The sequence below is a fragment of the Aquarana catesbeiana genome, linkage group LG04 (assembly GCF_042186555.1).
Source record: "Aquarana catesbeiana isolate 2022-GZ linkage group LG04, ASM4218655v1, whole genome shotgun sequence".
NCBI lineage: Eukaryota > Metazoa > Chordata > Amphibia > Anura > Ranidae > Aquarana > Aquarana catesbeiana.
This window is the reverse complement of record NC_133327.1, coordinates 635,311,793-635,334,750: the sequence shown is the minus strand read 5'-3', so window position 1 is coordinate 635,334,750 and position 22,958 is coordinate 635,311,793. Positions and strand designations below refer to the sequence as shown.

General features: G+C 41.0%; 1 protein-coding gene across 1 annotated transcript in view; it reads right to left on the bottom strand.

Annotated features, from left to right (window-relative positions):
- The window catches only part of USH2A (usherin), a 1,400,924-nt gene that overhangs the window by 553,497 nt on the left and 824,469 nt on the right, over positions 1-22,958 (bottom strand). Inside the window, exons 40-41 of the mRNA XM_073628975.1 lie at positions 3,826-3,976; positions 1,694-1,836 (exon numbers count right to left, since the gene is read on the bottom strand). Coding sequence (XP_073485076.1) covers positions 1,694-1,836; positions 3,826-3,976 — 294 coding nt within the window. The remainder of the gene's footprint in view (positions 1-1,693; positions 1,837-3,825; positions 3,977-22,958) is intronic.

Sequence of the window (22,958 nt, the reverse complement as noted above, 5' to 3'; positions counted from 1 at the left end):
GAAGTATGTCTTCTTTAACTGAGTAATTGTGCAGGCAGCAGAGGACATCTCTGGGTCTGTCTTCAGTGGGACCCCTGGGTCCTAGGGTCCTGTGGACCCTATCAATGGCAATGGTGGTCTCAGGGAAGCGCTCCAAGCAATCGTTGAATATGGCAGTTACAGTTGCCTAGAGGTCTGCCTGTCGAGTTGCTTCTGGCAGGCCGCAAATTCTAATGTTGCGCCTGCGATTTTCCCGATCATCTAATAGCAGATGCAGCTGTGCAACTTGGTCTGACACCTCATTATGTGTACCTTGTAAACTAGAAATATCTTGATGGAGGGCGGCAGTGTCAGTTTCTAGTGTGGAGACTCGTGAGGCCACATCAGCTACCTCCTGTTTAAGTCCTGTGAAATTTTGGTCTCATCTGACTAGAGCACCTTCGGCCACATGTTTGCTGTGACCCCCACATGGCTTATCGCAAACTGCAAACAGGACTTCTTACGGCTTTCTTTCAACAATGGCTTTCCTCTTGCCACTCTTCCATAAAGACCAGATTTGTGGAGTGCACAACTAATAGTTGTCCTGTGGACAGATTCTCCCACCTGAACTGTGAATCTCTTCAGCTCCTCCAGAGTTACCATGGGCCTCTTGGCTGCTTCTTTGATTAATGATCTCCTTACCCAGCCTGTCAGTTTAGGTGGACGGCCATGTCTTGGTAGGTTTGCAGTTGTGCCATACTCTTTCCATTTTTGGATGATGGATTGAACAGTGCTCTGTGAGATGTTTAAAGCTTGGGATATTTTTTTATAACCTAACCCTGCTTTAAACTTCTCCACAACTTTATCCCTGACCTGTCTGGTGTGTTCCTTGGCCTTCATGATGCTGTTTGTTCACTGAGGTTCTCTAACAAACCTATGAGGGCTTCACAGAACAGCTGTATTTATACTGAGATTAAATTACACACAGGTGGACACTAAATTTTAGTTAGGGGTATCTGAGTAAAGAGGGCTGAATACAAATGCACAACACACTTTTCAAATATTTATTTGTAAAAAAAATTGAAAACCATTTATCATTTTCCGACCACTTCACAATCATGTGCCACTTTGTGTTGGTCTATCACATAAAATCCAAATAAAATACATTTATATTTTTGGTTGTAACATGAAAAAATGTAGAACATTATAAGGGGTATGAATACTTTTTCAAGATACTGTAAGCTTAGACTGCACAATCTTAGTTAAAGTGTATTGCATTGCCCAAACTTTTTTCTTTTTTTAGTTTTGAATAAAGTTAGAAAGAATTAGACCCCCCCCCCCCCGGCTTTTACTTGTGTCTGGGTCCCCTCCAGGTAGATCTACCCTCTCTATTGTCCTATTAACTACTGAGGAGAGATGTCTAAAAGAGGACTTTCATTCACTTAGTAGAGATTTCCCTTCACATACTGTTGGGGCAGGAGTGAAGTGAAATCTGCATAGCTGAAAAAAAGAATGTGCACTGTGCTGATCTGGTAGCTGCAAAGCTAAAACTACAAGCTGCATTTAAACAACACACATACAACATTTACACACATACAGCAATTTTCATTTTATAATATTACCATATAATTCTTGTATTTCCTATATATTCCTTCTGGCTTACTTCTGTATTAAAGAAAACTTAGACAAAACCCCCCCCTGCTGCCATGACAGATGGTATGGAATGTGTACTTACTGTCTTGTTCAGTTGACATATTGACCCATCTGCTGTAGGTGTCACCATATATATTGGAGGCAACAATCCTTAATTCATATGTTGTATACGGCTGAAGATACTTAATGGTGTAGGTTAAGGAAGCACTAGGGCCCGAAAAGAGACTACAAGGATGAAAAGTAAACAAGTTAGATTCATGGCAAATATCCAGGAAACGACCTCCTACTCAGATAAATAAATAATTTCATTTCGTCATAATTGTTACGTTAGAATGATTTGTTTTCAGAAAGTTTTTTCGCTGTTCCGAATTGATTTATATTTTTTGAATTTTTGTTATTCTTTTGTTATTTCGGAAGATTGGCTTTATTCGTTTGGCTTTATTCTCTCATACAGTCAATAAGAGCATTACTCTCTTCACCTCACCCATTCAGATTATATTATTTGTGATTGTACGAGGAGTGAGGTGGGGCAGATGAACACCAGGACCTTCCTTTGTCCAATCACAGAATGCCTTGTATTGTGTGAATACAATAAAAAATATGTTATGAATGGACAAGGTGTGGAGCGAAAGGAGCTCTTCCTGACTAAATAAGAGACGGAATTTTGATTTACAGCACTGGAAGTTTGGTGCTTACAGTAGTATCATGGCTCAAAGAATCAATACATTTTACATAATGCAACAGCCTGCCACACATGGACAACCATCATTTGGTACATAGCATAAATCTAAAAAAAAATTTTTTCCAGGATTTCCACTTTAACAACCAGAAATGTTTGTTAAAAATTAGATCAGTATTTTTACAAAGATACATTAGGTTTCCTCTTCTTTTAATGAAACCAAGATCTTTAAAATGTACTTCATGTAGGCAAAATTGTTATGGATTATTAAACTGATGATCTGCACACATTCATTTTTATGAGCCAGAGAAAACCCATCCATAAGTGTGGATTTCATCCTGAATGTTCAATCAGTTTTATTGCATATGGCTTGAGAAATAGAGCTTTTTAAAATTAATAGATGTATATATTTGAATAAATAAATTAATCAATTATTTAATTAGCTAAAATCAATATATGGGCATATTACACTACACAATTAATAATACTGGATTATGATTTCCTTTAACTTTAAATAAAATAATTTCATTATTTTTTATTGGTCACTTCAAATGCTGCTGTCTACTTTGCCCCCCTCAAGTTCATTACCAAGACTATATAAATATATAGCTATTTAAAACATTCTCCTGGTCTCCTGGTACTTTCTGAAACCTATTAACAATTGTTATGCGAGAAACAAAAATTAGATTTCGGCCCAAATTAGGTAATACTTTCTTGTGAGTTTTTTAGTAAGAGATACACAATAATAACCATTTTTAAAATATAATCACACTGCATCTCCACTTAGTACAGTATACTTGAATTATTAAATTAAAAATATTTACTGGAACCAAATGTACTTAGTTCATTTTTATGTATTCAAAGAATTACTGGAATCAACAAAATCATTTTTGAGATTACATATACATTTTACATACCATCTTTTCAAAACAATTATTCATTTTATGCATGTTAATTCATTATGGAAATATTCTAAGAATATTCTCAATCAATGCAAAAGCTAACAAAAATAAAATAAAATGCTGGAATGGACAGTATTATTTTTTTAAATCACACATAAATTTTACATTTCACAATTTCAACACAATTATTCATTTTATAGATGTTTATTCATTATCCAAACTTCCTTAGAAAAAGCTTGCAAGGTTTTAAAAAACAAAAAGAAAAATACTGGAACAGACAGTAACATTTTTAAATCACATTTATTTTTTATACACCATGTTTTTATCATAGTTGTTTTCAGTGACTTTTTCTGAATTTTTCTTTTCTTATTTACATTTCTTAAGGTTTTGAAAAGCTAACAATATACAGTATAATAGAAAAAAAATACTGGAATGGAAATTATAAATTTCAAAATCACATTTCAATTTTACATACAGTGTTTTCAACACAATTATTAATTTTCTATATTTGAATTTGAATCTGAATCTTAATTCCTTAGTTACTTATTTAAGAATATCCTTATTATTTTAAAAACCTGACTTTACTACTTATTTACCAAACCAATTTAAAAAGGCAGATATGATTTTGCTTACTCTATGATTTTGTTGGTGGGGTTTGTGGATCTCATCTGGAGCCGATAGCTAGGCAAGCCAGGAGCATTATTACGAACTGGTGTAGGCCACACAACCTGAAGACTGGTCGGGTTGGCAGATGAAAGCCTTGGAGGCAGTACGCCATCTGGAGCTGTTGGGAAAAAAGGAACGTGGTGAATTAGAGCAGAGAAAACTATGGGGAACATATGCTGGGTAAAGCTGAAATGCTCCATATACTGGAAAAAAAAAACTTCTCCTCGGGATCAACAGCAATGTTAACATGGACCATTTAATTTAATGTTTTACTGCTGAACTACCTTCCTACCAAATCTTATTTCAGCATTACCACGAGGCTAACAGGGTTAAAATAATACTAAAATGTTTCCTTACCTATAGCGACAATTTTATTCTTCATGCAGATAAAGTTACTTTTATGGTACATTACGTTTAAAAGGAAGCTTTTCGATGCAAGCTGAGCAAACAGTAAACACATGATGGATATTTGCCTTCGGAAAGACTGTTTTTTACATCCTCGTGTTTTCACTCCATGACGCCACTACAAAATGTGTAATTACAGGTAACATCTGCGACAGAGCCATAAGGAATTACCATCTATTCCTTACAATGTACACAAGGTTTAAAGGGAAACTATACCTTTCTGTAATTGTTTGTTTTGATATACATGTGAACAAGATCAGCTTAAAGTGGCGGTCACAACAGATACATTGTATCGGGTCAAGTGTATCTATGCTACGCAATGTGTAGTGATAACACTTCTATGTATTTGTTACCTCTATCCCAGATTACAATACTCCCCCTGACAATGCTTTCATCTGTTTCTTTCCTCCAGAAGGACAGCACCATCTTTGTTTAGCCATTTCCAGGGTCAGAATATACTCTGGACTGAGATGCCGGTGTTCTATCAGATTACTGCTACCCATCAGATTGTGTAACGAAAGTGACGTTCTGAACAAAAAATACTTACTGCGCATGCACTATGCATTCCAACATGCGTTCCATGGCTCTATGGGTTCCAAACACTTCATGATTTGAGGGGTAGAGGTAATCTGATAGAAAAGCATCAGCTGACCTCTTACTATACCCAGCTACGTCTTAACTCCCAGAGTGTTTTAGCAATAAAGTAAGCATACTGTATATAAATAAATTAGTATATTGACACCTGTGATGCTGTTTTGATGTTACATTTTGTAACAAGCTGGAGTGGACACCAGCAGTAGGAAGGTAGTGGAGGCCATGTTGGTACACCATGCACTGCTCAGTGCTAAACCTTTAGGCTTTCAAAATTAAACATCCAAACAGCATCACAGATGTCAACATGTTATAATTATTTGTATACACTCACTTTATTGCTAAAATTACTCTGAAATTCAAGACGTAGCTGGAGGTAGTAAGATGTCTGCTGCCGCTGTTGGCGAACAATCTGATGGGCTCTGTTGGTAGTAAAGTGGAGAAGTATTTTTGGTCGGAAAGCCACTTACACAATCTGATGGGTAGCGATAATATGATAGAACACCGGCTCAGAGATGACACAGCTATGTACATCCTAGTTCCAGTAGTTGGCTGTGTTCACAAATACCTGACATGGATCACCCCTCCTGCAACCTCTCACCTTCTGACTTGCTACAAAGTTACATTGTTGCAGTCTGATAATCATAAGACAGGAGACTGAGGAAATGTTTCCTCCAGGAAACTGACATCATTTTTCCCTAGACACAGTCACTTGACTGGTGCATATGTAGTGATATCTCTGTACAATACATTTTCTATTGAAAGTTTTAAACAAAGTACAAAACAACAGGTAACCCATGCAGGGGGTTGATAATGGGTGTACATAGTATTAAAATAAAGGTAGGATCAGGTACAGCTTAAACAGTGAGATATATTTTAAAGATTCAACTAAATGGTCTCACGGCCAAGCCGCAGGTCTGAACACACTGACCAGGTCTGAGGACCCAGATTTAAAAAAAGTAGGAGAAATGGAATAAGCCTAGGGGGGTTGGGAAGCAATAATAGAAGTAATAAGGGACCAAAAGAAAGTATACGAAAGAGAGAAAAAAAAGGGGGGGTAGGTTAGGGGGTAGGTCAGGAAAAGTTCCTGCAGGCTCAGGAATTAGGCAAGGAATAGGCTACAGCTTGTCCAGACTGTTTGGTTGTAGGGAGAGAAAAGCGGATGATAGCCAAAGCTTCCATATTTTTTGGGGATTGGAATCATGCATAATGCTAGACATCTTTTCATTAATCATCAGAGTGGTCAAGCAGTCCTTCACCGTTGCAAATAAAAGAGTGGGTTTCTTTAAAGCCTTGGGTATAGTAAGTTTGGCGGGAATAAATCAATAGGTTGCCAGCTTCTGTTTGTATAAAAATGAGCCTGAAATGGGACAATGTAATAAATCCAGTTTTGTGTCTTTGCGGATGGGTAGATGAAACAGCAAAAGTGCAGAAGTCCAAAGACTCAGGACCAGAATCTGATTAAATGTGGGCAAGCCTACCAAACATGAACGGCTTTTCCAAGCTGGCCACTGAAACATCTGTTGGATTTGTGTGTGCTATACAGGCTGGCACCCAATACCATCTTAGCAGGACTTTATATGTTACCTTCAAGGTAGCAGTATTGAAAGAATATTTCACTATCATAGACAAGACTTTGCTCCTCTCTTCGGGGTCAGTCGAGGTTGCTAAATCATGCTCCCAGTGAGAAGTATAGGAAGTAGACGGGAGGGTCCTGGTAGTGTTTAGTATATTTGCTGTGGCATGTCAGGAATGTATTCATGAAGTAAAGTTGCTAAAAGGTCCACTTTAAGGTCAATGATTACATCAGTGTATGGTACATTTTTATAAACTTTGCTGCTTTGTACAGTTTAAAAATGTATATATACACTAAGGGGCTCATTTAAAAAGCAGAGTTATGGCAGAACTTGTCAAAGTGGCATGACCGGCCTTCCTCCACATATGGAGCACTCTCTGCTCCATTGAGTAAAGACAACTCCATGGGGCATCACTGGGTACACTTGATTCTCATGAATGGGATGAGCCAACGTGTGCGTACTGCAGTGGTGCATAACTGACAGCAGATAGTGGTATATGTTGTTTGTTATAAATAAGCCCCCTAGTGTCTATATTAGGTACAACTGTTCATTGATGAAACTAGCCAAACAGCGAAGTAGTAGCAGAAAGTACACACACAGCACTTTTTGGTAATAATGTCTTTTTTCTGTGGCTTTTAACAACATAACAGCCACATATATATATATATATATATATATATATATATATATATATATATATATATATATATATATATATATATATATATATATATATATAACCACAGTCTTACTTTTTTTCATTTTGGATAGACTAGGACATGTGTCCCACTGGGGAGATTTGCCTTCACTTGCTGTCCTTTAGGTCCTGCTCACAACTGAGCGATTTTCTGTTTGAAGCTTGTAGCTCTCAAATGCTCAACAAGCCAAATTCCATTCATTTCAATGGCCCCTGTTAACATATGACCCTACTGTCACCTGAAGCGAAACGTCTGTTGCTCAAAAAAGTACATGAGCTTCTTTTTGGCAGATTGGCCCCATAGACTTCAATAGAAACGCCTGACTTGAGCGTTTTATCACTCGTTTTCTGTTTGAAAAGCAGCTCTCCACCCTTAATTTCCTCTCCTTCTCCTCTCCCTAGTGCTTTCTATTGGCTAAACAAAAACTCCTGAAGCTGTAAAACGCTTGTATTACACTTCTAAACTGCTTTAAAAAGATTGTAAAAAGCTGCAAAAACACTGAGAAAAAAACATCCAAAAAACGCCAGTAAATTGCTACGCTCAATGGATGGTGAATGGAGCCTTAGACACAAGAGAAAGTAAGTGGAAATCCCTCCAATGTAAGAGGAATGCCCTCTTCAGAGACTAAAACGAGTGTTACAATTGCAAGACTTCCCCTCCATTTCTGCTGGTGAAAACTCAAAATGTGTATTTGCAGAATTGGGATATGCTCCAGGCTCAGGATAGTGTCAGGTTGCAGCCTCCCCTAATCAGTACCCAAGAGGGAACTAACAATGAATAGATGATAGGCAAATAGGGGTGAGTGGTGCTACCTTACTGGCTATCAATTGAGGGTAAATCAAACAGAAATATATGTAACCAAATATATCTGCCTATATGGGAAAGAAGCTTGCCCCAATAGTGCAGACAGCATACAATCATAACAGTGTGTATGATGTGAGACACAAAACGTGATAAAAAATATATATACCCAGTGAACCTATATATATATTAATGTGAAGTATATATGTGAAATATAAATCAAAATAAGGCATGATAGTGAAGTAAGATCAAATAGATATGGCCTAAAGTCATCAGAAAGTTATCAGTAAATTAACTCAAACCAAGCCATATATCACAAAGAAAATTCGTATCAAATTATAAAAAGCATAAAAAACATAAAAAGCACAAGTGAAACAAAGTCCCCCCCCAAAAAAATTATATATATATATATATATATATATATATATATATATATATATATATATATATATACACCCAAAAACACTGGTGGAAACAATAAAAAAACAAAATAAAAATAAAAAGTAAAAAACTGTGAAGCTCCAAAATGGCCAAGTGTCCAAAGTAATCAGGTGACTCTTGTGTTTGGCAAATCAAGTGACTTGTGTGCTCCCCCTGATGGGTATCCACTCACCAGCTCCTTGTACCCCTACAGGGGTAATGGGCATGTATGGATAGCCTCGGATGGTGCCCCTTGGTGGCTCTGCTTGCGGTCCATCTGTAGTCTATAGGTCCTCTGCAGCTCGCTCCACACGGTTAGGGTATCCAGAGGGGTCTCGCCAATCACTTTTCCCAAAGATTAATTTGTCAGCTTATCAGGGATGGATCCATGTAGAACTAAGGGCTAAACTCCAGTCTCTGGAGACTGGAGTTTAGCCCTTAGTTCTACATGGATATTGGAATATTCACAATGGGGACCTGAGCAGGCGCTACCACTAGGTGAACTAGGCAGCCACCTAGGACACAGCCATGGCCACTGTTTTTCACTTCTCTCCGCCGGTTTCCTAACACTCCGCTGGCTTCCCCACACACTGCACCGATGTTCTGCATACCGCTGCAGGAATACATGATGTTAGCTGGAGACTAAGCCGTGTCCTGCAACCCTCAACCAAACCATGAAGAAGAGGTATCCAGAAAATGAGGTGCCGTGCAAGCCATGCTTTGCACAACCTCACTTCCTCCCAGCTCCCCAGTCTCCACACTGTGCTAACCTTGGCAAAGAGGTGAGAAAGCATCCCTGCATAGGCTGCATTTGCCGATATGTTAAGAAATGTATCAGTAGTTGGACTTGGACTTGGACTGCAAATCATATGCTTTTTTAATATAATGGTATCATCATAGTAATATATTTTTTTATAATGGCCCAAAAAATCCAAAAATAAATTGCATTATAAAAAAGAAAACCCAAAACACTGTGACAGATAAAGTCAATGCTGCCACAAGAAGTACTTCTCTACATACTACAACAAAAACCGCTGAATAATGTGCCTAACGATTCTGTTGCTCTAAGGATCCTTCTCACACTTCCAGTATCAGTGGCAAGTGGTGAACATAGTTTCTGAAAGCTTCAACTTATAAGTCTTACATACGTTCTAAAATGTTGGAAAAGAGACTAGTTGGCTTGGCAGCTATATCAATTAAACATGCCCAGGCATCAGCACATGATCTGGTTAAATTGGTGAAAAAATTTGCAATGGAAAAGGCATAAAAAGTGAGATTTTGATGTGTCTAAAACAGACACAGATAGACACATTTTTAACTCTGTCTCTTTTTTTGTTTGTTTCTCTGTCTGACATTAGGAAAAATACAGATGATTTATCTTTGGTTAATTCTGGTAATTTATATTTGGTTAATACAGTTAATTTATATATAGAGCAGCTCTGGAGCAGGTTTTCATCAAGGATGTCTCTGTAGACTGGGGCATTCATCTTTCCCTCTATCTTGACTAGTCTCCCAGTTCCTGCCGCTCAAAAACATCCCCACAGCATGATGCTGCCACCACCATGCTTCACTGTAGGGCTGGTATTGGGCCGGTGATGAGCGGTGCCTGGTATCCTCCAGACATGACGCTTGCCATTCAGGACAAAGAGTCCAATCTTTGTTTTATCAGACCAGAGAATTTGGTTTCTCATGGTCCGAGTCCTTCAGGTGCCTTTTGGCAAACTCCAGGCAGGCTGTCATGTGCCTTTTACTGAGGAGTGGCTTCCGTCTGGCCACTCCACCATACAGGACTGATTGGTGGAGTGCTGCAGAGATGGTTGTTCTTCTGGAAGGTTCTCCTCTCTCCAAAGAGAAATGCTGGAGCTCTCTCAGAGTGACCATTGGGTTCTTGGTCACCTCCCTGACTAAGGTCCTTCTCCAATGATCGTTCAGTTTGACTGGGTGGCCCATTCTAGGAAGAGTCCTGGTGGTTCCAAACTTCTTCCATTTACGCATGATGGAGGTCACTGTGCTCATTGGGACCCTCAATGCTTCAGAAATGTTTCTGTATCCTTCCCCAGATCTGTGCCTCGATATAATCCTGTCTCAGAGGTCTACAGACAATTCCTTGGAATTGATGGCTTGGTTTGTGCTCTGACATGCACTGTTAACTGTGGGACCTTATATAGACAGGTGTATGCCTTTCCAAATCATGTCAAATCAACTGAATTTACCACAGGTGGACACCAATCAAGTAGTAGAAACGTTTCAAGGATGATCAGTGGAAACAAGATGCGCCTGAGCTCAATTTTGAGTGTCTAGGCTGTGAATACTTTGATTTTTTTCATTTTTTATTTCTAATAAATTTGCAAAGATTTCAAACTTCTTTCACCTTGTCATTATGGGTTATTGTTTGCTGAATTTTCAGGAAAATAATGAATTTAATATATTTTGGAATAGGGCTGTAACATAACAAAAAGTGGAAAAGTGAAGCACTGTGAATACTTTCTGGATGCACTGTATTTTGCCTGTAATATTGGTGCTGTTGGCATTTTATGGCACTCATTTTTGCAAATTAAAGAAATTTAGAAGTTTCATCTTTTGTTGTTTTAATATGTTCTACCGCTTTAAAAAAAATTAGGTTTTATTTTTTATTGGGGGGGGGGGGCAGGGGATGTACAAGTAGCTGGTCTTGCCTAGGGCGCAAAATAGTCTGGCACTGGCCATGATGGGGACACAGACAGCAGTAAAAAAAAACAACAGTGGTTCTAACCCCTCACAACTCTATACAAAATTTTAAAAATGTTTTGGCTTAACGTGACACTAAACTCTGGTTTAAAAAAGTACATTCAAGTATGTATTCTAAACTCAGAAAAGTCCCTTCTATTGCTCTCAGCCTCCTCCAAATATACATATTTCTTTTTTTTGATGCTGTGATCTGACTTCCAGCTAGAAGGTGGCTACGTTTATTCTCTATGATCCCAGTGGAATGTAGCACCCCAACCCCCCCCCCCCCCCCCCCCCCCCCGGTCATGCTTGCGATTGACTATGGACTATGAGATGTGTAGTGTGCATAGAGCAGTACGCATGACCGACTGAGGTTCGGGAGCTTACAGAGGACATTACAAAGAGGCAGAACAACACAGTAAGGAACAATCTCACGAAAAATAGATTACAGGGCCATTAAGTAGTGGATGTGTATGGATTATTTTTGGAGAATAAGGATATAATTTAGTGTTACTTTAGGCACCCCCTATTCACTTTGACTCCTGCCCACTTATTTCCTTTACTTAGAAGAAGTTTCTCTCCACTCCCTTGAAGAGATTTACAACATCCAACCCATGTCACCAGGCTCTTCACAAAGAGAAAAGAGATTAGACTCTATATAACATGGCGATATATAAGTTTAGTATCTTGTCTGGAGTTCCTCTTGCATTCTAACTGTAATATCTATATTTCGATAGATAGATAGATAGATAGATAGATAGATAGATAGATAGATAGATAGATAGATAGATAGATAGATAGATAGATAGATAGATACATAAATAGATAAATAAATAGATACATAGATAGATTTAGAATGATTTGTATAAATAATTTGTTGCCTATCTCCCTACACTTCTTGGGCATTGCTTAGCCAGGGAAGAAGTGCACACAGCCCTCGCTACTGTCTCCCCAGAGAGGCAGAAAATGAGCTTCTGACATAGACTATGTTTGAACTCTGTGTATTTCCAGATTATTTATTTTGCATCTCCAGCTTTCATGAAATATTATCCACACACAATTCCTCAGAGTAAGCGTCAAGGCTTTTTTTTTCGTCATCTGCCGAAGTGGATACCGCCACGTTCCCCGTCTATCAATGTACAATGAGGAACGCTGATGAGAAATGAAAGCCTACGAGAGTCGCCGTATCGGGCTTAGTAGAAAGATGCAGATACCGGGCAGGCTATGAATACACATGGAGTAAATGGCACCACAATGCGTGCTCATGATAAACTGGGTCATTGGCGAATATCTTCTTTCAGAGTTTAATATAGGAATCAGGCCTGAAATGGAGTTGTGGCAACAAATAATTCAAAGGTTCTCCACTGATTGTTGCTGAAGAGAGACGGCTGAGCATTCCTCCTCGAGATTTCCATCTGTAGTGATCTGGCGGAGTCATTACATGACTAGGATGTGAAATGGCAGGCGATAGCCTATAGTACAACTTATTTTTTCTGAAATTTATCAGTCTGAGTTGTGCTGCGTCTTTTTTTTAAACTCTCATTGTAGTGTGAGCTGATCTATGTTTTGCAGACATATTTGACTACTGGGGGACATGAACACAGAAATAGCGAGTATATTATAAAAGAGGAACTCAGTTTAAAGGAAACCTGTAGTGCTTTTTTAGTAACTACATATTGTAAGTAATTATTGTAGTAATTACATTGAAGCCATGTTGACTTAATGTCAACAATTTTAATAATTTCTTTACAATATTTCATTATTATATTACAGATACACATCTGTAGGTTATTTTTCTAGTTTATTTCACAGCAGTCTTTTAGACATTCTGGTCAACAACTGCTGGGATAAAATTTCATCCACATAGAGATTGCATTGTTTTCACCTGGTTAGAACTGACGGGCAGACTTGCAACAAGAGGGAGCAACAAACAGGATACCAATAGACATGGGCTGACGGACATTTATTGCCAGTTGCCAGGACTACATGTTTCGGGGCATGCTCTTTTGTCAAATCCTGACAGGCAAACCGGCAAGACGTTGCTTTATACCCACATTAATGAACATGACACTGCCCTGCACCAAAGGACAGGCTGGTCAGCTGCTAGTGGATAACATGAGTGGTATTAATAAACAACAATTAGATTAAAACGGTTAAGACATAGCAACCTCCTGTGCTTGGTATCCATACAATTATACAATAAAAAAATAAAATAAAAAACACATGTGTATGTATGTGTAAATATACTGTATATGAAGAATATATTAAAACAAAAAAGAGTAAAAAAAGTAACTCGTAATACTAAAATATTTATATAATAATATATAATAACAAAAACTAATACATTCAATAAAAAGAAGAAGGGAAGGAAAACAGGAAAAATGTAAAAGAGGACGGAGTCAATTGCAACGGTAATACAATCATCACACAAGCCTATAATATTCATAAAGATGTATTAGACCACCATTAAATTACACTCTGGATTTCTGGATCCTCATTGAGGCCATTCAGAGATAAAGTATTTAGCTTGTGGATCCAAAAGGTCCCATGCTTACATAACACTGAAAATCTTTCATTAGCAGTAAGCGACCTATCAGATATACATTCTATGGCAAAAACCGTCACAGCACCAGTGTCACCGCCATGGCAGGACGTAAAATGTAGTGGGACACTGTCTGACCATTCATCGATGAATGTGCGATGTTTGCCAACTCTTTTTACAGATTTTATTCGTTTTTGTTATTATATAATTATTTCAGTCATGCTATTTACTAGCAGCTGACCAGCCTGTCCTTCTGTGCAGGGTGGTACCACATTAATTAATGTAGGTATAAAGCAATGCCTTGCCAGTTTACCTGTCAGGAGTTGACAAAGGGGCAGGCTCAACTTCCTGGTACTCTACAGTAGTCCAAGCTTGTATCAGCTGACCTACAGGTTCCAGGAACATCTGGTGACACGAGTCCTGGCTGTGGCAGGTGGTCTCTCACCAAGGGTCCTACAGCATATTGATCTTGCCACAAGAATGTATCTGGTCAACCGCTAGAAATGCTGCACAACACCCAGTTATGTTTTTATGCTTTTAATTTGTTTGGAATAAACTTGGGCCTTTTTACTGGATGCCTGGTCTTTGGTGTAATTGGGATCTGGTATCCATTCTGCTATCAGCCCCTTGTACACTTTTTATTTACAGATGGTATTTATGTGCTTTCTCAGGAGCGCCAGCTGGTGTTTGGTTTCTATCAAACATCTGTCATCCTATGCATTAGGGACCAGGAATCTGGAATGCTGCAAACATATCCCCTCCTGGGAGGACCCCTTGAAGCTTCTGTCTACCATGGATTGCTATTTTTGGCCTAGAGAAAACAGACTGCAGTTGTACCCCCTATGGAGGTGGTGAGTGACTGACTAAGCAGGCTGTAGAGGTCTCCCATCAAGAGCCTCAATGGCCAGTGGAGTGTCACGCAGCTGCAGCAGAATTGAATGCTTCAATACAAAGGCAGCATCAATGAACAGGCATGCAGCCTCAGAGTCGATTAGAGCCTGTATCTCGATGGACGACTCAGCCCAAGAAAGGGTAATCAAAACCAGGGGCTTAGCCTTTTGGATAACTGGGGGCGACACAAAGCCACCTAAGGTCTGTCCGTGACAGGACATCAAGGTTTGGGCGTACCCTGGACGGGTAGGACAAGACTTCAAAAAGTGACCTCCCTGGCCACAATAAACGCACAAACTCTCCCTCCTCCTAAGGGTTCTCTCATCCGCAGAGAGACGCCTGAAGCCCAAGTGCATGGGTTCACCTTCACTGACCGACTCGGTACCAGGAGGCATGGGAGGTTAGGGAGGCAAGCATGGGACTACAAAGCTCGGAGACAAATGTACAAGAGGATTCCGCGAACGCTCCTTAAAAGAGAGACTTTCTCTGAGTCTGGAGTCAATGAGGATGGCAAACATTAACAACTTCTCCAGCTCAGTGGGTATATCTGGGGCTGCTATCTCATCCTTGATGGTATCCGAGAGACCATGAGAAAAAGCAGCCACGAGGGCCTCATTGTTCCAAGCAACCTCTGCTGCAACAGTTCTTGTACTCTGTTTGATGGACATGAGGCACTTGGCAGCAGAAGCGGAGCATGCGGGAACGTCAAATACCCTTTTAAAAGAAGCCACAAACTCAGGGTAACTCAAGACAACAGGTTTTTGCGTTTCCCATGGGGGGTTTGGCCAGGCCAAGGCTCTCTCATAAAGCCAAGATATCATGAAACCTGCTTTGCTTCTGTCTGTGGGAAATGCCTGGGGTAGCATCTCAAACCTAGTTGAGAAACCCTCTGCATTGGACTGGATCGCCTCCAAATCAATTGGGAAGCGGAGCGGAACCAGACATACCTCTTATAGAGGTAATACTCAAGGCGGGTGCCTGCACAGAGACTGGAGCAGCAGTAAGGTCGGCCGGCAACACAGGTTGTACCGGAGCAACCAGAGTGGGAGATTCCAGGTGAGCCGTGCGGCGAATTGATCCATGCAGTGATCCTGCTCATACAATCTGGAAAAAATATTACCAACAAGTGAATTGACTGCATTTTCTGAATTCATGGCCTTCACCTACTGTCAGAAATCATGAATCAGACCGAGACAGAAGTATAGAAGTACAGAAGTACAGTTAAATCACACTTGTTTACACTTGTTTAATAATAAAAGTAAATAAAACAAATGTAGTCAAAACATAGCCAAAGTTCGGATCTGGAGCCAGAAGGAATGTCAGCCAAGCAAGTCTTTAAGAGGAATGCAGGAGATAGTCTCTGCAATGTTGACTAAGGTGAAGGCAGAGATCATCTGGGCTGGATGGCTTAAGTAGGCAGTACTGACAAGCAGGATATCATCAACAGGTGAGTCACTGTGGAGAGATAGGAGCTGGCAATAAGCCAACAGCTGAGCGGCCAACTCAGAGGAAGGAAGGGCTGAGCCCAGCCTTGACAAAAATAAAATGAAAAAGAGAGAGATAAGAGAGAAAAAAAAAACAGCAAAAAAACCTCCTATCCCTGGCAGTATACCATAGCATGAGAGAGAGCAGCAATCTCTCTAAAGCGGTCTGATATGCCTCCTGCTGATACAGACCTAGAGCACTGCAAATTGCAGGGAATGAAAGCTTTGCTGGTCCGATCGGAGCGTGTTGTCGGAAATTCCGACCAGGTGTGGGCTCCATTGGACATTTTCCCTCGGATTTTCCGACACACAAAGTTGGAGAGCAGGAGATAAAATTTTCCGACAACAAAATCCGATCGCGTCAATTCCGACCGTGTGTGGCCTGTTCCGACGCACAAAGTGCCACGCATGCTCAGAAGAAATTCCGGCACGTTCGCAATGGATATTGCACTTTCGTCACGCTGCAATGTTAAAAATGGCTTAATACAGCGCACTCTCTTCTTCTTTATAATGTGACAAGAATATAGTAGTTTTGCTGCTCATATTCACACACACTTCTCACAAACTTATTTCGTTACTATTTATCTGGATTCCCTCAATATATTTTGATTTCTCACATCTGACAACATATTTTTTTTTTTTGGCTTTAATGTAGATTATTTTTTTGTGTTTGTATTTTTTGGAAGGTATTTTTTTGGGGGATTTTGATTTGTACTCCCGAAAATGTTTGTGTGTGTTTTTTGTGACAATTTCCCACAACACCATTGATATGTTGTTCTATTTAATCTGTAGGAGATTGTTTGGTGTTGTTGTCTCTTGTTAATTTCACATTTTATGTTAGAAATGTACCTGAATCGTCACCAACTAACTGTCCTTTTTGGATGAAAACACACAGGAGAGTCTAATTTCCCAAAAAAAATTTTATTAAGGGGTCACAACTAAACAATGAGGGAGGCAACGCTGGAGAAACTGCAGAAGTGGGTGAAGCCTTGGACCCCCAGGGCACACATCAACTATTTTTAAGCAAAATTGGTGGCCTGAGGAGTCCTTATCTAAGGGAGTGCAGTCTGGTCCAGAAGTCCCAGAGATCCGGAAAGCAGCAGATGACATCTGTGTCCCCAGGCTGTGGTCATACGAGAGACTGCATCTTCTGTCAGACCAGACCGAACCCAGGGTCATCACTCTCAGGTCTTCCTTCCACGCTTCCTTACACGCTGTGGCTGTGGTGGTGGAGTTGTGGCAGCAGGAGGAGGAGGAGGAGGATGGTCAAACTCAACCACGTCAGTCTTGGGTGTTAGTTCCCCACTCACCCCCTTAGTTAGGACTTTATAAAGCAGGTCCTTACAGAGCCTGCGTTGACCCTCCTGCATGCCCTGCAGTTTTGTGGCAGCCATGCAGGCAAAGGCCTCTTCAGGAGTGGGTAAGTCTCGTAGGGACGCTGAAGCCTCCTGGATCAGCCTGAATGCTGAATCCTGCACGGGACTCGGAGTCGTCTTCCTGGCTCTTTTATATGGAAGGCGGAGGGGAGGAACCTGAGACTCAGTCAGGCTGCGACTGGTCCCTGGCTTCTCCTGGCTGACACTTAGCCCCGCCTCCTCCTGGCTGCCACTAATCCCCGCCTCCTCCTGACTGCCACATTCCACAACCTCCTCCTGGCTGAGGTCTTCCTGTGTATGAAAAAGGGACATAGTTTTACTATTTTTTTCATCAATCACACACAATTTTCACCTCCTGACTGCTGCAAATTGAATGTTAACAAATATAACAGACTATCCTTCTGAGCCCAGCAGTTTTCATTCTTGTCCCAATTTTGGGTGCCTACTACTGTCTATTGATATGTAAAACACTTTCAATCAGCAATTAGTGATCAATAATAACATTTAGTAAACATAATTTCTTTATTGACCAGAAATCTGTAGAAGAATGCTATACCTGGCTCCAGCTGGGCTCCTCCATTTCTTCCTGGCTGGAAGGCCCAGGTTGGACATCGGAAGCCTCAGCTGGGGTGGAAGGAAGAGTGGAAGGAAGAGTGGAGAGGGATTCCCTGACTTCAGTGTGGTCTGACAGAAATCGCAGTCTCTCATAGTACCACAGCCTGGGGACATAAACGTCATGTGCTGCAGCTCCAGATCTCTGGGAATCTGTGACCTTCTTGCGCTCCCTCAGATAAGTGCTCCTCAGGCCACCAATTTTGGCTTTTAAATAGGGGATGGTTGCTGTGGGGACCACCGGCTTCACCAACTCCAGCAGTTTCTCCAGCGCTGCCTGCCTCTTTTGTTTATGGTTATAGTGGGGGTGTCTGACCTGCCACAGACAGGGCAGTTCCCTGTATTTGTCAATGAACAGGGGGAGGAAATTGTGGTCATTGAAGCCATCCATTTTCTCTGCAAGACACAACACAAGACAAACCCTAATGTCAGGCCAAACTCCCCTAATCTTGTGACAATATAGGCTTCCATTTTGAAGCAGTATAGGCCCAAGTTTAGATCCTACCTTCGTTATCACGATCGGCGCCTCCAATGCTCCTTCCTCCGCTCACAGATCGTACGTAAGATGCACGCGTGTTACGCTTTATACACACTGTGCATGCGTGTAACTCCGCCCGCCCCTGACGTTCTTTCTAGTCTATTCCCCGCCCCCTTTCGTTCGGCGCAGTGGGGAAAGAGCACATGGCGGAGACACAGCAGGATCGTGCTAATTGTAGCAACGAGGAGGAGGAGGAGGAAAGGCCGGATCCGGACACATCCCGATCCAGAAGGAGATTTAAGGACTCAAATATGTCCTTTGGGGAGATGTTGGAGATGGTCGACATCCTGAAGAAGGCCGACTATGATGGAAAGTATGGGCCTTACCCCAACCCCAATGTCAGAAAGGCCAGGATCATGGCAAAAGTGGTCAGGAGTCTGCACCGGAATTTCGGAATACGACGATCGAAAGATCAGCTCAGGAACTGGTGGTCGGACCTCAAATTACGAGAACATGAGCAGTACAGAAAGATCCGGAGAGTGCTGCAAAAAAGTAAGTAGTTGTGCTGTGTTCCTATTCTTTATGTTTATTACGTTCGTGCTGCTCCATGTGCTTTTAGGAACTGCTGTACAGTTTAAAATGGCAACTTTCATGTTCATGGGCACACTATTCGTTCGGATCAAACATTTTTCTTTCGGACTATAAAATACCATTGTTTAGGCCATATGCATTTGGCCACCATTTTGACGCCCTATACTTGTCTTAAAAGAATTGTGTTGTGTAGATGGCTTTGTTACTAGAATGAAATGCAAACTAGATTCTGTGTAAGGACAGGACTCTGAGCAGCTGTTTTCACATCTGGACACTGGAGCACTAGTGTGGGACACCAGAACACCATTTTTATTATAGGGGCCACACAGGTGCTCCAGTGTATACTATAGGGGTGTCTCCATCTGTGAAGCTTGTACCAAACAGGTAAAGTATTGCAGCTTGACAAAGGACACTGAAAAAGCTACATCTTTGAACTCTGCTAAAATTGACAATTGTACCCCACTTCCAAGCAATGTTTCCTATTTCTAGTTCTGCCATCAAATATCTGTGTGCTAAGTATACCATTTTTGTTTTACATAGGGGATAAAAGACTCGGAGGACACCCCTCATCCGAGGAGACCAGAGCCCCCCCACCTCTGGAAGAAGGGGAAATCCCCCCAACACAATCTGAGCAGGAGGAAGAAGACGTGGTGGAACTAGTCACCACAACAGGTGAGTGTCTGCGACCACAGGCTCAGATAAGAGATGAATGGCGGCATTTTTTTTAGACCTAATTTATTTTGGGGTTCCTCTCTTTTTAGGTGATCGTGAGGTTGTGGATCCAGATCCTTTCACATCCGAAAGTGCCCAGATCCTGATCGGGGAGATCATGGGGTGTAATTTACAATTGGAAATCATCAAGAAAAACATCAATGATGTTATTCCAAAAAATAAAAACATCATTGATGTTTTGGGGCGAGTTTAAAGCCCCTCCAAATCACTTTCTTCTTTTGTGTGCTACAATGTGCTAAATGTTTTTGTGATTTTTCCCAAAGCCTAATTTGGAGGATGCACACAGTGTGCCAACATGTGCTATCTGCCATCACGGGAGATCAATGGACGCGTTTTGGGGGTGCAGACCCTTCCTCAATAATAAAGTGGCGGTGAGGAAGGGCTTGCACCCCCAAAACACGTCCCTTGATCCCCCGTGATGGCAGGTCGCACATGTTGACATTGTTAAATTGGTGTGCATCTTCCAAATTTGGCTTTTCCAGGGTGATTTCACCCCATCTGAACGCAATATCAAACACAGTTCCTAAATACTCATGTCTGATATTGCCTTCAAATTCTACCAAATGTGACGTTTGTAAGTTCAAGATTTGTGTCTTTCTTGTTGGTTTTACACAGGCCTGTTTTATCTAAAATGGACATTTTGAGTTTTGATAATGCTACCCCAAAAATTGTTATACAACAAACATGTTGGTTTGTTTGAAAAACCTTTGGTAAATGCACATGTGATTGTGCAGGTATTAAAAAGATTGTTAATCAAAAATGTGTGGATTATTGTCTCAACGCTACAACACTTTTGTGGTGATGTCATTGCTGTTTTCAGCAAAAATGGGGGTTATTTCCTAAGGGCAAATCCTCTTGGCACTACAAGTGCAGTTTCAGTGCAGTTGCAACTGCACTTGTAGTGAAATGTGTTTTTGCATTTTAGTAAATAACAGCCAACAGTGCTTTGTATAATAAGGTTACACAGTCACCACATTTTCTGGACTCAACACATTTCTGTCAGGGTCAGCTAAAACAAACACAAGCAGTAAATGTCCACAAAGAATTTCTTTTTTTGTTTTATTATAAAAAGGCTTCACAGATTTGCTGGCATATTGATAGCCCCCCTACCCGCAAAGAACTCCAGGTAGCGTAACCGGACATCACGGGCACTCAGGGAGGGCAAGCCAGGACGGCCGCTTTCAAGCGCCGTCAGTGTGGTTTGATGTATCATTCCGGCCTCAGGCCCAACTGAGCCAGCATAGTTGGCCGAATGTTTCCTTAAAAAGTTATGGAGAACACAGCACGCCAGTATAATATGGTTCAGTTTATACTCCGCCATATGGATAGGTGTCATAAATAGGCGGAACCGGCTGGCCAGGATTCCAAATGTGTTCTCCACCACTCTTCGGGCTCTGGCCAGCTGGTTATTAAAAACCCTCTGTTCCGGGGTGAGGGTCCTCATCGGGAATGGCCGCATCAGGTGGTCCCCCAGCGCAAACGCTTCATCAGCAACGAACACGAATGGGAGTCCTTCCACATTGTCCTCTGGAGCTGGCAAGTCCAAAATGCCATTCTGGAGATGCCTGTAGAACTCCGTCTGGGCGATGACTCCACCATCGGACATCCGGCCATTCTTCCCCACGTCCACATACAAGAAGTCGTAATTAGCCGACACCACCGCCAACATCACTATACTATTGAACCCCTTATAGTTGAAATAGTACGACCCCGAGTTGGGTGGTGGGACGATGTGGACGTGTTTCCCATCAATTGCCCCTCCGCAGTTAGGAAAGTCCCACCACTGGGCAAAGTGGGAGGCCACAGTCTGCCATTCCTGTGGCGTGGAAGGAAACTGTTGAGGAAAAAAAAATAAACATTACTATTTTTGATCAGAAACATGGCAAGCAGATTAGGCACAAACATTATGGGGCAACCTCCAGATAGCATTTATTAAGGGGAATTTAACAAAGCCAAAGTATAAGGTACACCTATCATATTCCACCTCCCCCCCCCTCATGGGCCATTTCTAACATTATATGGGTGTGTGGAATTCTTGGACAGGTAACCCTCTTCACTTCATTGAGAGATGAATGCCTAAATACAGGGTATTACTTGGAACAGCCCCTCCTTAGTTACACTATTGGCAGCCCACTAGACAGGTAAGAAGTGTCATAATACAAAGATATAAATACACACTGTACACATTTGAGGACATTTGGACATTCTGCTATTACCTATCAAGATAATAATAGAATAAAAAAACTTTAAACAGTACCATTTGAAAGTATACAGGCAGGCCCTTGCACTACATTCTTTGGGGAATTCATCCATAAATCTGAGCACAAAAGAGATGGGTATAGTGTGTATGGGTTTGGCAAAGTCAGCAGATAGATGATTGAGGATAATGAATTGGGATCAGCTGACTTAGCAGTTGGGGGAGGGAGAGTTACTAAAAATTATTTGGGGACACCACCAAAAAAAAAAGCCTCTGGCACTCTGCCAGAATTTAAAGCAAAAAGAACATTTCCAAACATTTTAGGGGGTGTTTGGGGTAAAGCACTACTATGGAGCTGAAAATATACATTGTTAAGTGACTACATGAGGTGAATATAGGGGCAGGAGACACCATGCTGGGGAGGTTATTGAAGGGCAAATATGTATGAAGGGCCTAAAATAATAATTACATAAAAATCCAGCATGCATGAGGACAAAGGGGACATTCACAGCATATTACAATCATGGTAATTAGGGAATGAGGAAAGAAATACAATATACAGTAGCTTGCGAAAGTATTCGGCCCCCTTGAACTTTTCAACCTTTTGCCACATTTCAGGCTTCAAACAAAGATATAAAATTTAAATTTTTTGTGAAGAATCCCCAACAAGTGGGACACAATTGTGAAGTGGAATGAAATCTTTTGGATTTTTGAAACTTTTTTAACTAATAAAAAAATGAAACGTGGGGCGTGCAAAATTATTCAGCCCCCTTGCGTTAATACTTTGTAGAGCCACCTTTTGCTGCGATTACAGCTGCAAGTCGCTTGGGGTATGTCTCTATCAGTTTTGCACATCGAGAGACTGAAATTCTTGCCCATTCTTCCTTGCAAAACAGCTCCAGCTCAGTGAGGTTGGATGGAGAGCGTTTGTGAACAGCAGTTTTCAGCTCTTTCCACAGATTCTCGATTGGATTCAGGTCTGGACTTTTACTTGGCCAT